This window comes from Manihot esculenta, chromosome 1, assembly GCF_001659605.2.
Source record: "Manihot esculenta cultivar AM560-2 chromosome 1, M.esculenta_v8, whole genome shotgun sequence".
Classification (NCBI taxonomy): Eukaryota; Viridiplantae; Streptophyta; class Magnoliopsida; order Malpighiales; family Euphorbiaceae; genus Manihot; species Manihot esculenta.
Window position 1 is genome coordinate 3,161,118 of NC_035161.2, and position 16,123 is coordinate 3,177,240.

A 16,123-nucleotide genomic window follows, 5' to 3' on the forward strand; every position below is an offset into this window, starting at 1 on the left:
TTATGAGGTTAAGTGGACGTCAAAGCAAAACCAAAAACCTAGTCGGTATTCCTTCATATTTAAGATTTATGCAGTGAAATGATTTACCGTTTGAATATATATACTTTGATTATTCACCTTTATGACTTGAATATAAAAGACTATTTTCATTGTATATTTCACTATTAATCAATTAAAATTGAATCGATTTTTTTATGATTTCAAAAAAAACATTTGGGACTATAATAGGCATTAAATTAAAAAATTTAAAAAAAAATAAAACTCAAGGACTCCACTTCACTTTAAAATGAAAACTTAACAATAAAGTTATTATCTTTTAATAATATTAAAAAGAAAATTTTTTGAATTTCTTGTACTCATAATGTCTAGCATTAAATAGACTAGACATTCACATTATCAAAATTTTAAATCAATAATCAACGTTGGGTTCCATTGGGTGTCTAAAAATGTACCTAAATTAAACCGAATCTTGGGCTCCACTGAATTTTTTAAATAATAATAATAATAAAAAAAGCAAGGCAAAATAATGAAGAAAAGGAGGTTGTAGTTGTGAAAAACATTATTCACATCTATACAACTGACATTCCTTAATATCTCTTTGAGATTCAACATCAAGAATTGCCTAACGGGTCTGCAGTGTCCCTCTTTGGCCTCGAACCAGAGAATTTTTATAATATAATCACTGTAATAATTTCTATGTAGATTCCATGGTAATCAAATATTTAACAGTTATGGTAATTTGATCTGATCATCAACTATAGACAACAAGAAAGCAGAAGAAATAGCAAGATAACATGATCAAAAGACAAGAAGAACACAAACATTTGATCCTACCCAACATAGATTAACTATGTTGTCTTAGTTTCTCTAGCCACCTGTAACACAAGAAAACATTCGCCTATGACTTCTGAATCTCACAAGCTGCTTTCTAGGAGGAGAAGGAGCAACGGCAGCAGCTGTCGCTGATAAGTCTTCGACGGAATAGAATCGCCTGTGGAATTTTCTTTCTGCATTATTCCCATTCTCAGTTGAAACAGAAGAAGTTTTTATCAGATTTAACTCAGCATCATTAATATAAAAATCTGCAGGGTTGTAACCAAGAGCTGCACCAGAAGATAAACACTCGTATTGCCGGCGAGTTTTGTTCTTCTTTAGTGCTTTGTAGACCAGAGGAATCAAGCCCTCCATTGACGGGGATTCTGAGCTCTGCCTTGATGAAGAGAAGAGAAAGGTTTAATATTTTGAACAATGAGAGAGAGAGAGAGAGAGAGTTTTGATTTTGTAGAATATTGGTTTGGTAATGTTTGAGTGTGATGTATACTTAATCCAAAACTTTTTTTTTTTTTCTAGTGAAAGAGTTTTAAAAGTCTAATATGTCAATTTTGATTTTTTTTTCTTGATTTTTATTGAATTAATCATTTAATAGGTTTAATTAATAATAGATAAAGTCTATGTTGTTGATCTTCTAAACGTTTTAAATTTGTTCTTTATTATTTAATTGTGTTATAGATAATTTAAAAATATATATATTTTTTTAAAAAAATTAATGGGGAAGAAAAGAATTATAAAAAAAAAAAGAAAAGAATGTTGAAGAAGAAATCTTTCTGTATATTGGATTTATTAATTAATTTAATCCAAAAATTTCTTATCTTTTGCGTGTTCAATACTATTACCACTTGTCTTAATATTCTAATTTTTTTTTGGATTATTTTTTGTTATATTATATATATATAGAAGCATATCCTACTTCTGTTTACTCAGTCAAAATATTAGGTTTATTTGTTAAAATAAATTATTATTTAATTATTATAATATAAAAAAATTATTAATTAATTTTTAAATTTTAAAAATATTATTATTTAATATTTTTATTAATTTTATTTATTAAATATTTTACTATTTAAATCTAAAATCCTTGAATATTATTCAATTTTACAATATAATTTTGATAAATAAATGTGGCATTGATCTGTAAAAAAATAAATGTTGAATTTGTAATTTTCAGGATTTGTTTTGGCAATTAATTTTAAAAAAAACCCAGTTGCCAACTAAGGAAGTTTCATAGAAATATAAAAAAATAAAAATAAAAATTTAGACATCCTCGAGTTGATAGGCTAAGTTCTGTAACCATTGCATTGATACCGCACCAATTACATCGGCTGCTTATACTTGTTGTCTAATTATTAAATTATTGACTATTGTCCATAAACAGTATTTGTTCTTTGTCTTGACAATACACAGCCGCCCTAAGTATTGTACCAGTCAAAAACAGCTAGTAATTTTGTTTTTTTGAATTGGGATGGGAGATTGTGGAAATAGATCTTAATATCTCTATATTTTTTGAAATGCACTCACCCGTATGCGTCTAACATTTGGTCAATTCGATTCAAAATCAAACCGAATTAAATAAATCGAAAATTAAAATTTTAATATTTATAAAAATTAAATTAAATCGATTTTAGTCAAAAATCAAATCAAACCGAATCGATCTGATTCGATTCGATTTGATCAATTTCGATTTTTAATAAAAAATTTTTACACTTTATTTTTAATATTTTAAAATTTAATTAAAATATTTTAATTTTAATATAATTTAATTTTTTTATATTATTGAAAATAACATATTATTATCACTAATCGATTTGGTTCGATTTTTTTAATTTTTTTCTGATCAAAACTGAACCGAACCGAAATAACCGAAATTTTTAAAATTAAAAATCGAACCGAACCGAATTAAATAAAAAACCAAACTGAATTTTGAAATTAATTTGATTCGATCGATTTTTTCGATTTGAACCGAATACTGATCAGCCTTACTCACTAGAGTCAGAACCGTTAATAATTTATTAGATATAAATGGTAATTGGATCTAAATTTTTCGTATTCTGAATTTTTTTCTATTAATCGTAAAATAATTAATTAAGTTATTTAATAATTTTAAATTAATTATTATATTTAATTTTATAATTTGATACATTTTCAATACGACATCTTTCACTGTTATATTTTCTTGATAAATATATTTAATTAAAAAGTTTTACCTATATTCAATAACATATAAAATATAATTCCCTATTAAATTATGATATGTAATAACACATATAAAAACATTTAATTATATAATCAGAAAAATCGTAATCAAACTAAATTAAACTTTTAATATACGTACTCTTCTCATTTTCGTTTAACCTGTGTCAAGAAAAGAGGACAGTTATAGTCAGCTAAATATTAAATAAGCCAACTGTCTATAATAAATGAACCGACCGAAAAATTTTTATCAGATAAAATAATGTGACTGGTGAAACGTCCCTCAGGTATACCTTACATGAATAAAAGAATATAAAAACTCTTATCGATCATATTCATTACTTTTCGTTACAGAACATCTTTAAACGCCTCAAATCTAGAATAATTACTCTTATCATTTAATATCTCTCGTTACCCGATTCCTTGATATTATACATTTGTTATAATCTAAAAACTCAATGGATTTTATAGCTATCAATATCTAGAAATTTATATAAAAAATTATTAATATATAAATTTTTTATTGATTAATTATATATACATCCGGATGCATATACTTATGTATTTAACGAATTAATTATTCTCTATAGTTGATATGGCTGACAAAGAGCTGGCATGAGTGGATTGATTTTATAGTTTAGAATGTGTCTTCTAAGCATTAGGGTTTGGCTTTCTTCTTCACCTAATCCTCTTAGAATATTTCTTATGGATTGAACGTAAGAAGAAGCATATCATAGATTAATTGTATGCAGTTTAACTAATTCTTTCCATCCTTTCTGTCTTGCAGTACCCGAGGGTTTATGAGAAAAATATTATTAAACATATATGTATTAAAAAATTATATATGATAAAAAAATAATAATATATTATAATTATTATTCGAAAGTTAGAAACATTCAATATAATTAAGAGTGAGTATTCAGTTGATTCGATTTAAAATCGAATCGAACTGAATAAATTAAAAATCAAAATTTTAGTATTTATACAAATCAAATCGAATCGATTTTAATCAAAAATCGAATAGAATTGAATCAGTCTGATTCGATTCGATTTGGTTTAAATTTTTAATAAATTTTTTATTTTTTATCTTTTATTTTTAATATTTTAAAATTTAATTAAAATATTTTAATGTTAATATGATGTAATATCTCTATATTATTAAAAATAATATATTATTATCACTAATCGGTTTAATTCGATTTTTTTAAATTTTTTTATTAAAACTGAATTGAATTGAAATAATAAAAATTTTAAAATTAAAAAACAAATCGAAATGTATTAAAAATCAAATTAAAATTTTAAATTAATTTAATTCGATCGATTTTTTCGATTTAAACCGAATATTAATCACTCAGATATAACTCTTTATAACGATACGACTAGGTGCAGGTACTGTCATTAAAAATTAAGTCAATTCTGAATAATAAAAAATGTTTAAAAAATGAAATTTTCATTATTTATTTATAAAAAAATATTATTTTTAAAATTTTGGAAATTTTATTTTTTTTTTGAGGGAAATGCGTTGTTTTATTAATTTAGATCAGCTAACAAAACAACATTTAGAAAGTTGGGTGGAACACCTCTCCACGCACCAACAGAAACAGGATTTCTAGTAGCCTGAGCTAAGCAATGGGCAGCCGAATTAGCTGTTCTTGGAACTGCAGCAACTCCACAATTACCACGCCAAGACCTTACAAGAGTTTTGATATCATTAATAACAGCACCGAAAGACGTTAAATCCAGCAAAAAAGCAGACTCAATCGCATGAACAACATCCAAAGAATCACCTTCACAGCACACATGTGTCCAACCTTCAGCTTGAATCCAACTAAGAGCTTCTTTGAAAGCAATAGCTTCAGCCACTCTAGGAGAGAAGAGACCAACAATTCGGCTATTCCTAGCAGCTACGAACCTGCCATGTTCATCCCGAGCAACAAATGCCACACCTGTAAACGCGTCATCCACGTTCGTAGCAGCATCAATATTTACTTTTATCCACCCAAGATCAGGGGGTTTCCAAATTCGTGGCCTAGCAATTCTCGCACCTTGTTCTCTCTTCTCTTGAGCATTCTGCCAGTCACCTAGAGTGCGTTTCGCAGCAAACCAAGTCGCAGCAGGAGTTTTAAATTTGTTCGCCCAAATAACAGAATTACGGCTATTCCAGATAGCCCAACAAACAACCAAAATCATACAGACATCCATATCATTAAACAATCTCATAACTGCCACAAGCCAATCAAGAAAACTAGAGCACTGCGGCCGAAACCAACCAGAGTTAGAGAAGGACCAAACCTGGCTTGCAAAGTCGCATTGGACAAGCAGGTGAAGAGATGATTCATCGTAGAAATTACAGAGTGGACACGTCAAAGGCACAGACACCCTCTTCTGATGGAGAGCTGATCTGGTTGGGAGGATGTTGTTTCCGGCCCTCCAAATAAAATTCTTTACCTGTGGTGGTAGATGGAGACGCCAAAGTCGTTTCCACATAAGGCTAGCACTTTGTTCCACTCTCGATGGGATCTCTTGAATAAGACTGCGATAAGCAGTTTTTACCGAATATATGCCATTTCTGTCCAAAAGCCAGAACCATGAATCCGTTGCACTCCTACTAACGGGAATCGAGAGAATATATTTAGCGTCCCTCTCATTAAAACTCTCCTCAATTAGCTCCTTATGCCATCTACCATCTTGTAGCAAGTCTTCAACCATAAATACCCGTTTCTCTGGACTGAACTCAGTAGTGACTCTCATATTATCAACATCCTGGATCCAAGGATCGGACCAGATAGAAATGTTTCGCCCAGAACCAATTCGCCAGCAGAGACCTTTCCTCAATATCTGCCTACCCGCCAATATGCCCCTCCAAGTGTAACTTGGGTAAACCCCTAGCTCAGCCTCCATAAAACTCCTATTTGGAAAATAACGCGCCTTCAAGACCTGGGCCATCAAAGACTGGGGATTTTGTATTAACCGCCATCCGATCCTACCAAGCATAGCAATATTAAATTCATGGACCCTCTTAAATTGCATCCCCCCTCGAGACTTATGTTTGCATAAGCGTTCCCAGGACATCCAATGAAGATTAGGATTTCCATGCTCATTCTTCCCCCACCAGTAATCAGCAAAAATTTTCTCTAGCTCCTCACAAGTACCAATAGGCAATAAGAACAATGACATAACATAATTTGGGATAGCTTGAAGGACAGTCTTAATTAGCACTTCTTTACCCGCTTTAGATAACATCCTATTCTTCCAAGAATGAATTCTCTTCCAAACTTTATCCTTGACAAAAGAAAGGATCTCTTTCTTATTACGACCAATTGAGGTAGGAAGGCCCAAATAATTCCCAAGATTCTCATTCTCCCTAACATTAAAAGTTTGGCAAATCTTCTCCCGAAACTCCACTGGGGTATTCGGACTAAAATATATTAGGGACTTAGCAAGATTAACAGCTTGCCCAGAGGCCATTTCATAGGTTTGTAGCATATCTCGAATTCTCACAGCCTCATTTTCAGTAGCTTTAAAGAACAGAACACTATCATCAGCAAAAAACAGATGGCTAATCTCTGGGGCCCCCCTTCTCACACAACAACCATGAATTTCCTTCGCCGCTACTCTACTAAGAATATACCTGGACAGCACCTCAGCACACAGTATAAACAGATAGGGGCTTAACGGATCACCTTGTCGTAAACCACGCGAAGGAATCACCGGTCCAATCAAATGTCCTTGTTGGTAAATTTTATAGCTAACTGTGGAAATACAGGACATAATAATTTGAACCCAAGCAACAGAAAACCCCATCTTAATCATAACATCTCTTAGAAACCCCCACTCTAGCCTATCATAGGCTTTACTGATATCTATCTTTAAGGCAGCCTCGCCCGCTCTACCTTGTCTCTTACCACGCATGTGATGCAACACTTCATAAGCTATAATAGAATTGTCTTGTATTTGACGTCCAGCAACAAAGGCGCTTTGATAAGGGGAAATTAGTTTTGGTAGCAAGTGCTTCATCCGATTCGCTACCATCTTGGCCATTATTTTATAAAGGACTTGGCAGAGAGCAATCGGTCGTAGGTCCGTCATCTGCTCTGGAGTTTGTTTCTTAGGAATCAAAACAAGTAAAGTTGTGTTCACCTCATCTGGAATTCTCCCACTCGCGATACAAGAAATGCAAAAATCAGCAACATCACTCCCTATAATATTCCAGAATCGCTGAAAAAATCCCGGATTCAGACCATCATCCCCAGGAGATTTCTCTGCCCCCATATCAAAGACTGCTTCACGAACTTCTTCTCTTGTGAAGCCCCGAAGCAGCTCCATATTATCCTCATCAGAGACAGCTCTTGGCAAGTAGTTGAGGATCAACGAAGAATCAGAGGCTTGGGATGTATACAGCTCCGAGAAGTAGTCAGAAATAACTCCTTGTAGACCATTTTCCCAATTACACCACACACCCTCCTTATTACGCAACTGCTCAAAACTATTTTTCTTTTTCCGCTCAGTGGCTCTAGCATGAAAATATTTTGTATTTCTGTTCCCCTCGCGTAACCACTCAACCTTAGCTCGTTGCTTCCAGAAAATTTCTCGTTGCTGGAGCAGCTCACCAAATCGAGCCTTAGCTTCCAAAAATTTACGCCGATCCTCAGTCCCCCTCTTCCCTCTAAGACGAGCAATCTCTTGTCGACAAGAATCAATACTATCCTTAAACTTACTCTTATAAATCTTCCCCCAACGGTCTAGGGCTCGACTACAAGATGCAAGTTTAGGAATGAGATTCACAGTTTGCAGGTCATGCCAACAATCCTCCACCAGAGCAACACATTCAGGTTCCTTGACCCAAGCATTTTCAAATCGAAACAATTGAACTCGCCCTCTTCGAACATAAATCCGGAAGGTTAATAATATGGGCAAGTGATCAGAGGAAGATATATCAAGTACAGACGCAGTAGCGTGGCTAAAGAGTTGTTTCCAACTAGCATTAATCATACAGCGATCAAGCTTAGCTTCAACGTGGTCCCTGCCTTGCCGTCCGTTATCCCAAGTAAACTTATAGCCATCACACTTAATATCCACAAGCCCAGCATGCCCAACTGCCTCCCTAAATCCCTGAATTAGATGATTAGGTTGGCCCAGTCTTCCAACCTTCTCACTAAGCCCCATAATATCATTGTAATCCCCGATGCAGACCCAGGGTAATGTATTACAGGAGGCTAGATATTTTAATACATCCCACGACAAATTCCTTCGGTTCCTATCAGGCTCCCCGTAAAAACCTGTCAACCGCCAAGGATCAAGACCAAAAATTCTAACTTCAGCATCAATATATCTAGGTGATGATCCCAATAAATGGATAGCGTCAACACCTTTCCAGAGGAGGGCAAGGCCCCCACTACGCCCATGACAATCAACAGCAAAGAAACCATCATAATGCAAAATATTTTTAATTTCCTCAATTTTCAAAGACAAACAAAGAGTTTCAATTAAAAAAATAAAATTTGGCCGTCTCTCCATAGTAAGCTGTCGAAGGAATTGGACAGCTTTATCATTATTTAGTCCTCGGCAGTTCCAGCTTAAGCAACTCATTTCTTGCGGCGGGTCTGGAAACCAGATCCCGCCTTCCCCCCGTTTTTTGAAGCATTGGGTCCCTTGCTTGAATGGTTACTTGTAAAACTAGAATTATCATTAAAAAGATTATCATCTTCAATGGGCTCAACATCACCTCCCGATGGGCCAATCTCCTCTCCCTCCAGAGGCTCTCCAAGCCCAGTTCTCCTTCTTTTAGGGTCATTAATTTGGATAGAATCATCCAGAATCTCCTCTTCTATCATTGACTTATCTGCATTAACTAAAGAAGGATTCACTTCTTTTAAAACCCCCTCATCCCCGCCTTTCATTCCTCCCGAACTATTGGGATTCTTTCCTTTAGCGAGATGGTTGACTCCCTTCGAATCCGCCTTTCCTTTTCCATCACCTCCACCACCAAACCCACATTCCTTCCCGCCGGTAACCGCCTCCTCCATGCCAGGCTCATCCCGGAGCCATTTCGAACCAATCAAACTATTAGTTCGCCGGTAGCTATCCCGTAAGTGGGGGCCAAATTTTCTGGGTATGAGAGCACCATTAACACTAACTAGGAGAGGGCAGAATCGTTCTCCATGGCCAATAATCCCACATAAAAAACAGAATGTAGGGATTCGTTCATAGGTAAAACTGATACCCATAGCCTCTTTTGTTTTCTCCTTCTTCAGTGTCATCGATTCTTTGATTGGTTTACTGAGATCTAACCGCACTCTAATCCTCCAATACTCACGCCATTTCATCGTAAAATTTTCTGGGTCTGCCTCGATAAACTCCCCCAACGCATCCCCCAAAGTCTTCATCACACTTTCCGAGCGAAACCCAGATTTCAGGCCAAAGACCTTTACCCACATATACATATGATTCAGTGGAACATCCCATGGATTCTCAAAATCACCAAGTTTCTCCATTATAAGAGGATTGTTATTAAAGGTCCAAGGACTCATATCAAGAATCCTATTCATATCGACTTTATGAAAGAACTGGAATACATACAATCCTCCATTGATTTCTCTCACAGACATCCCCATGGCAGGTTGCATAAGTGCAGCCAAAGTATGCTTCATTGCCGTAAAATTGACCGGTCGAGCGTTTAGGAAACGACCAACAACGCAAAGGTCAGAATCCCCATACTCCTGCCCCACTTCGTCATCCACAATCACCACACCCTCCTCCTCATCTTCTAGAGTCAAACTAGCCATATCAACAGAGGCACGATCCGTCTCCATCCGTTCATCAGCCATAACAGAAGTCAACGAGACATACAGAAAACGATAAAACTAAGAAACTTGTCACAGAGACAAGACAAAAAACTTGTCACAGAGACAAGACTTAGCCCGTAGGAATTGAGTTGACACCGATTACTATTAATACCACTAAACTCTATACAAAAATTTACTAACATTTGCAACACTGCAATTAAATAATAAAAAATAAATTATTTCTTAAAAAATATTTTCTACATGAAATTACTTTTTCAAAAAATAAAGAGTTGAGTTTCAATTTATTTGCAGAAAAAAATTTTATTTAAAAAATAACTTCTATAAAAAATATTTTTTAATAAAATAATTTATTTTTTATTATTTAATTTTAAAAATAGAAAAGTTAATAAATTTATATATATATATATATATATAGTATTGTTAATAAGATTTTTAAAAATCATAAAATTATTTTCTTTAAAAATAGTGTTTTTTAATTATAAAAATATTTTCTGTTTAATCAATTCTTTCTAGTGCTCTACGCATTAGAAAATGTAAATAGAGAGTAAAACTTTAAACTTTTGAAAAGGAACCATGAAATTAAGTAATAAACCTAGGGTCGAGTATTCGGTAGGTTAAATTTAAAATTGAATTGAATTAAATAAATTAAAAATTAAAATTTTGGTATTTATAAAATTCGAATTGATTTTGATTAGAAATTGAATTGAATCGAATCGATCTGATTCAGTTTGATTCGATTTGATTGATCGGTTTAAATTTTTAATAAAATTTTTTACTTTCTACACTTTATTTTTTTAATTAAATTAATATGATCTAATCTCTTTAAATTATTAAAAATAATATATTATTATCACTAATCGGTTCAGTTTGATTTTTTGATTTTTTTCAGATTAAAACTGAATCAAAATAACTAAAAATTTTAAAATTAAAAATCAAATCGAATCAAAATGAATAAAAAATCAAACTGAATTTTTAAATTAATTCAGTTCGATCGATTTTTTCGATTTAAATCGAATACTACTCACCTTTTGTTACAAAAGATGTAATGTTTAGAATTAATCAACGAAAAAGATTATGAATTTAATATCCTTGTTTAGAAACCTAAATGGATGTTTGTTTTATTTAGAGTGTTAATCTGTGATTAGTAGATGTAATGACATGTCATCTAATTTGGATAAGCTTATATAGATTCAGTTGACAATTTGCAATCTAAGCATATCTGAGATATGGACTCTTCCTTGTAAGATCATCCCTTAAAACCATAATGTCTTATAGAAACTCTACTACATCGTATCTAAATTATGTTCTGTCTTTCTATTGTTTATTTCTTCTCTCTACTTTGTCCAATACTTTATGCAAAATCTGATCTGCAGAATCCCAGAAAAAATAAAAAATAAAAAATTATTATTTGATTCGTGATATAAGAAAATTTATTGATTAACTCTCGATTTTAAAAAAATATATTAAAATATTTTAAAAATTTTAAAAATTTTATTAATTACGCTATATTAATTTTAGTTGTTGAGTGTTGTAAAAATAAAAAATTATTATTTAATTCATATAATATAGAAAAATTCATTAATTAATCAATTAATTTTAAAAAAATATATTAATTAATAGCTTCATTAATTTTAGCTATTAAATATTAAATAAAATCTAAAATAAATTCAATATAAAGGCACTAATTAGTAAATATTTTTACAAGAATAAAAAATCAATTAATGAATTTCTCCTATTATAAGAATTGAATAATTAAATATTTAACAATTAAATTAATAAAATGACTAATTAGTATATTGGTTAATACTTTATAATACTTTAATATATTTTTTAAAATTGAAAGATTGATTAATAATTTTTTTTATATTATAAAAATTAAATAAAATAATAAAATTTTAAATTATAAAAATTTAAATTTTATTTAATATAGAAAATAATTAGTAAATATTTTTATAAAATTAATGAAATAATTAATAAATTTTTTAATATTATAAGGATTAAATAGTAGAAAAATAATAATTAAAACTATATAAAAAGACTGATTAGTAAATTTTTTAAAAATTTAAAAAAATTTTAATATATTTTTTTTAAACTAAAAAATCAATTAATTAATTTTCTATACCACAAGTAAATTTTTTTTATAATAATAAAAGAAGATTATATTTATAAATTAATTAAATAAATATATATTTTTAAAAAATAAATTTAATTCATGAAGATGAAATTTTAAAATTATTAATGACAATCCAGTAAAAGTTATAAAAAAATAATGGTATAATAGAATATATAATAAAAAAATTAATAGTGTATTTGTTTTCATATATTTTTTAAAATTTTAAAAATCGTTAATTTATTTTTTAAAATTAAATAATTAATTAATAAATTTTCATATATTATGAAAGCTAAATAAAATTAATAAAAAAATGAATTAATAGACTTTTTAAAATTTTAAAAAAATATTTTTAAAATTAATAGGCTAATTAATGAATTTTTTACATGATCAAACAATAATTTTTTATTATTGTAATACCCGGCTAGATTCCGGCATCGGAATCTCTACCTTCCGGTGGAATCTCCGTTGGAATCTAGAATTTCTGAAGATGCCAAAGGCTTCTAGAGGGGTAAAATGTGTTTTCTAAAATGTTTTCACATGATTTCATGGTTTTAAATGAAAATGAAATGAGTTTTGAAAAGAAAAGACCAAGGAGGCATTTGCCAGGTTCGACCGCCGAAAGTGAAGTTCGGCCGCCGAACATGGAAAGGCTTCGGGAGTACTTTTGGGCCTCCGAAAGTCTTGTTTGAACGAGCCAAGGTTCGGCCGCCGAAAGTCAAGTTCGGCCGCCGAACATGCATGAGTTTAGGGGGCACGTTAGGCCGCCGAAGGAGGTTTAGCTGGCCGCCTATAAAAGGCCCTCAGATCGGAAATGGGCGAGTTTTCTCCCCATTCTCGAGCTCAGGTGAGTTTTTATCCTCCCTTGGCCGTTTTCATCTTTTTCTTCATCTCCTTCATGTTTTCATGAGTTTTATGGTTATTTTGAAGAGTTTTAACGCTTGGATCAAGGTTTGGAGAGCTTGGAGCTTTTGGAGCTTGGATTCTCCACACCTCAAGCTTTGGGTCACACCAGCCTCGATCTTTAAGAGGTAAGTGCGGATCTATGCTTTCTTTTATGTTTCATGAAGTTTTAAGTAAGTTTTAAGAGGTTTTAATGGTTGAGTATGGGTAGATATGCATGTTAGGAGTTATGTGGGTTTTATGCCCAATGTATGTTTATGTGATGTTATGAAGAAGTTTTAAGCTAGTTTTTACTTGTGGGAGTGAGTATGCATGATGGGGAGAGAGTATGTGAGATTATGGGTTGTTTTGATGGTTTTGGCCTATGTGGGTCATAAGCTATCTATGTATGTTTTGAGGTTGTTTTTGGAGTTTAATCTAGTTGTTAAGCTCCTTTGTGCATGGTTAAGGTTTATGCATGTTTTGGTTAAGTTTGGTGCTTGTTTTGGGGTGTTTGGAAGGTTTGGGAGGCTTGAATGCATGAGAAGCTGAGTTCTGCCCTTCTGGGAAGGACTCAGGTTCGGCCGCCGAAAGTGGCTTCGGCCGCCGAACCTGTCTTTGGATGCATGGTTTGGCCGCCTAACCTTGCCCCCGAAAGTTGAGTTTTGGCTTGAAAGCAGACTTTCGGCCGCCGAAGGAAGGATTCGGCCGCCGAAAGTGCCTGACTTTCGTCTCTAGAGTGGGACTTTCGGCCGCCGAAGGTGCCGCCGAAGGTGCCCGAGTTTCGTCTCTGGAGGGAGGGTTCGGCCGCCGAAGGTGCCGCTGAAAGTGCCCTGTCCAGCCTTTTCAAGGTTGTTTTCTATGCATGTTTAAGTGATGTTTTAGAGGGTTTTTGGGGAGTTGTTTATGAGTTGTTTAGAGTGTGTTGGCACCTCATTCGAGTCCACCTGTGTAGGATCGGACCCGAGGGATCGAGGAGGCCATCAGCGTTAGCAGTTGCAGAGTCAGTTCAACGTCTGCCAGATGTGAGTAGAACTAAACTTAATCTTTTATATACAAAATCAAATGCCTAAAGCATGTTCATGCATTATGTTTATATGTAATAGGGTTGATTGCACTAGTTTCACGAATATGGCGCATTGCATTATTTGATGTTGATTCAGGAGGTTTGGACCAAGGCGACTTCAATAGCCCATTTCTGTCATTGAGTCTTGGGTAAGTCCTTTGAGAGCCGGACAAGTACATATAGGAAAGTCCCTGTGCGCTCTCTGTGGACTAGGTACCCTGTCATGTATGTGAAAGTCTTGTGTGAGCTCCTTTGGGGGAGCCGGGCACCGACAGAGGGAATTTTGAGGTCATATCCGATCCTTGAGAGTAAAGGATGCTAGCAAAAAGGAACTCTCAAAAACAATCCGTGGGGAATATTTATCTGCATGAGCCCCGAGACGGACCAGGTTATGTGATTTCTTTGTGTTCTGACGCATTTCATGAGAGCATGTAATTAATGAATTGTTTTCTTTGTTTCTACTCACTGGGCTTTTTAGCTCACCCCTCTCCCCTAACCCCAGTTTTGCAGGTCAGAGGTAGTCCAGGAGGACGTCAAGGGTAAAGGTCATGCTTATGTAATAATATTAGCTTAGTACTTTTAGTGTGGACATGTAATGTATATTGATATATGCTTTGTAAGAGAAGGTATGTAAAGTATGTTAGAGTTATGTTATGGATTAGTACTGTGCTTGGCCCTAAGACTTGGTTAGTCCATGTTCAATACATGATGTATGTTATGCTAGATGTTGAGTGGAGTTTGAACTAATCTTGTGGCATGTGTTGTTTACCACGTTATGTTATGAATGAGGACCCTAGTGGAGGTCTTATGTTTGTGGTTTGATGCATGCACAGGTTAGGTTCTAGTTCTTTGGATGTATCCCAGCTTGATGTATGTTATGTTGACCCGGCTAGAGTTTTGAGGGCTCTAGAAAAGGGGTTTCTTTATGTTTCCAGTTATGTCGCATACAGGTCAGGCTCGGTTTATACATCATATGTTTCAATTTTTATGTTAAAGTTTTGTTCATGTATGGGATTTGACCAGATGATAGGAGGTATGTTTGGCTTGCTACGGGTCCCGGCGGCCTTAAGCCGATCTGGATCCTAGCGCCGGTGGCGGTTCGGGCCGTTACAGAGGGGTATCGGTTTCCGGATCGTTACAATTATAATATTATATATTTTATAAAAATAATTTAATATTATTTTATGTATAATTATTTATAAAGTTATTTATATCATATTTTAAAAAATAATTTTAAAAAAATAAATAATAAAAATTAAAAAACTGTTTTTATTTAAAAAGATAGAAATAGTACGTGTCGCACTCTAAATAGTAAAAATAAAAATAGAGTAATTCTTTTTGTATTTTTCATCAAATAAAAAGTAAAAAACAAAAAATTATAATGAAAATGAATGCATCCTAAAATAATCAAACGGAACTGATTTTTTTTTCTATACTACATTGTTTTATTTTTTTGTATAACTAAATCGCTAACTTCCTTCAAACCCACCCTTTGTTTTCTGCAGAGACTTCTCCTCAACTGCATCTTCTTCTTCGTTTTCTTCTTCTCCTACTCGGCTTCTATTTCTTCATTTTCTTCTTTTTATTTTCAACCTTCTTTTTCTATATTTACAAAGCTCTTATGTTGAATTTAATTAAAATATCAAACAATTTTAAGTTTCTAATATCAAAAAATAATAATAATAAATTATATCTAAAAATATAAATATAAAATCAAATTTTCAGTTTCATATAATTTTGCTGATATAATTTCAATCGAATACCTAATAAGGAATTAGAACTGAACTGAAATAATAATTATAAATTCAGTTCAGTATAATTTAATTCGGTTCTATAAGTAATAAATTTTTCTCATTTTTAGTATAATATAGTTTTTCAATTTGGATTGAGACCCAAGAACAGTTGCACAACAGTATTTGAGTATTTGGTTTAAATTGAAAAATTGATCGAACCGAATTAATTTAAAAATTCGATTTGATTTTTTATTCATTTTAATTCGATTTGATTTTTAATTTTAAAAAATTTGATTATTTCGGTTCGATTTTAATTAGAAAAAATTTTAAAAAATCGAATCAAACCGAATAGTAATAATAATATGTTATTTTTAATAATATAAATGAATTAGATCATATTAAAATTAAAATCAATTCGATTCGATTTTTATAAATGTTAAAATTTCAATTTTTAGCTTATTCGATTCAGTTCGATTTTGAACCCAACCTACCGATTCAG

The 16,123-nt window shown here is 32.4% G+C and overlaps 1 protein-coding gene across 1 annotated transcript; it reads right to left on the minus strand.

Annotated features, from left to right (window-relative positions):
- Positions 1-645: 645 nt before the first annotated feature.
- Positions 646-1,298, minus strand: LOC110627958. Its single transcript, XM_021774380.2, has one exon. The coding sequence runs from the start codon at positions 1,186-1,188 to the stop codon at positions 868-870; it is 321 nt and encodes a 106-aa protein (XP_021630072.1). The 5' UTR covers positions 1,189-1,298; the 3' UTR covers positions 646-867.
- Positions 1,299-16,123: the final 14,825 nt, after the last annotated feature.

Excerpts from the sequence above, each read along its gene's own strand:
- LOC110627958 (XM_021774380.2), bottom strand. The coding sequence starts at position 1,188 with ATGGAGGGCTTGATTCCTCTGGTCTACAAAGCACTAAAGAAGAACAAA.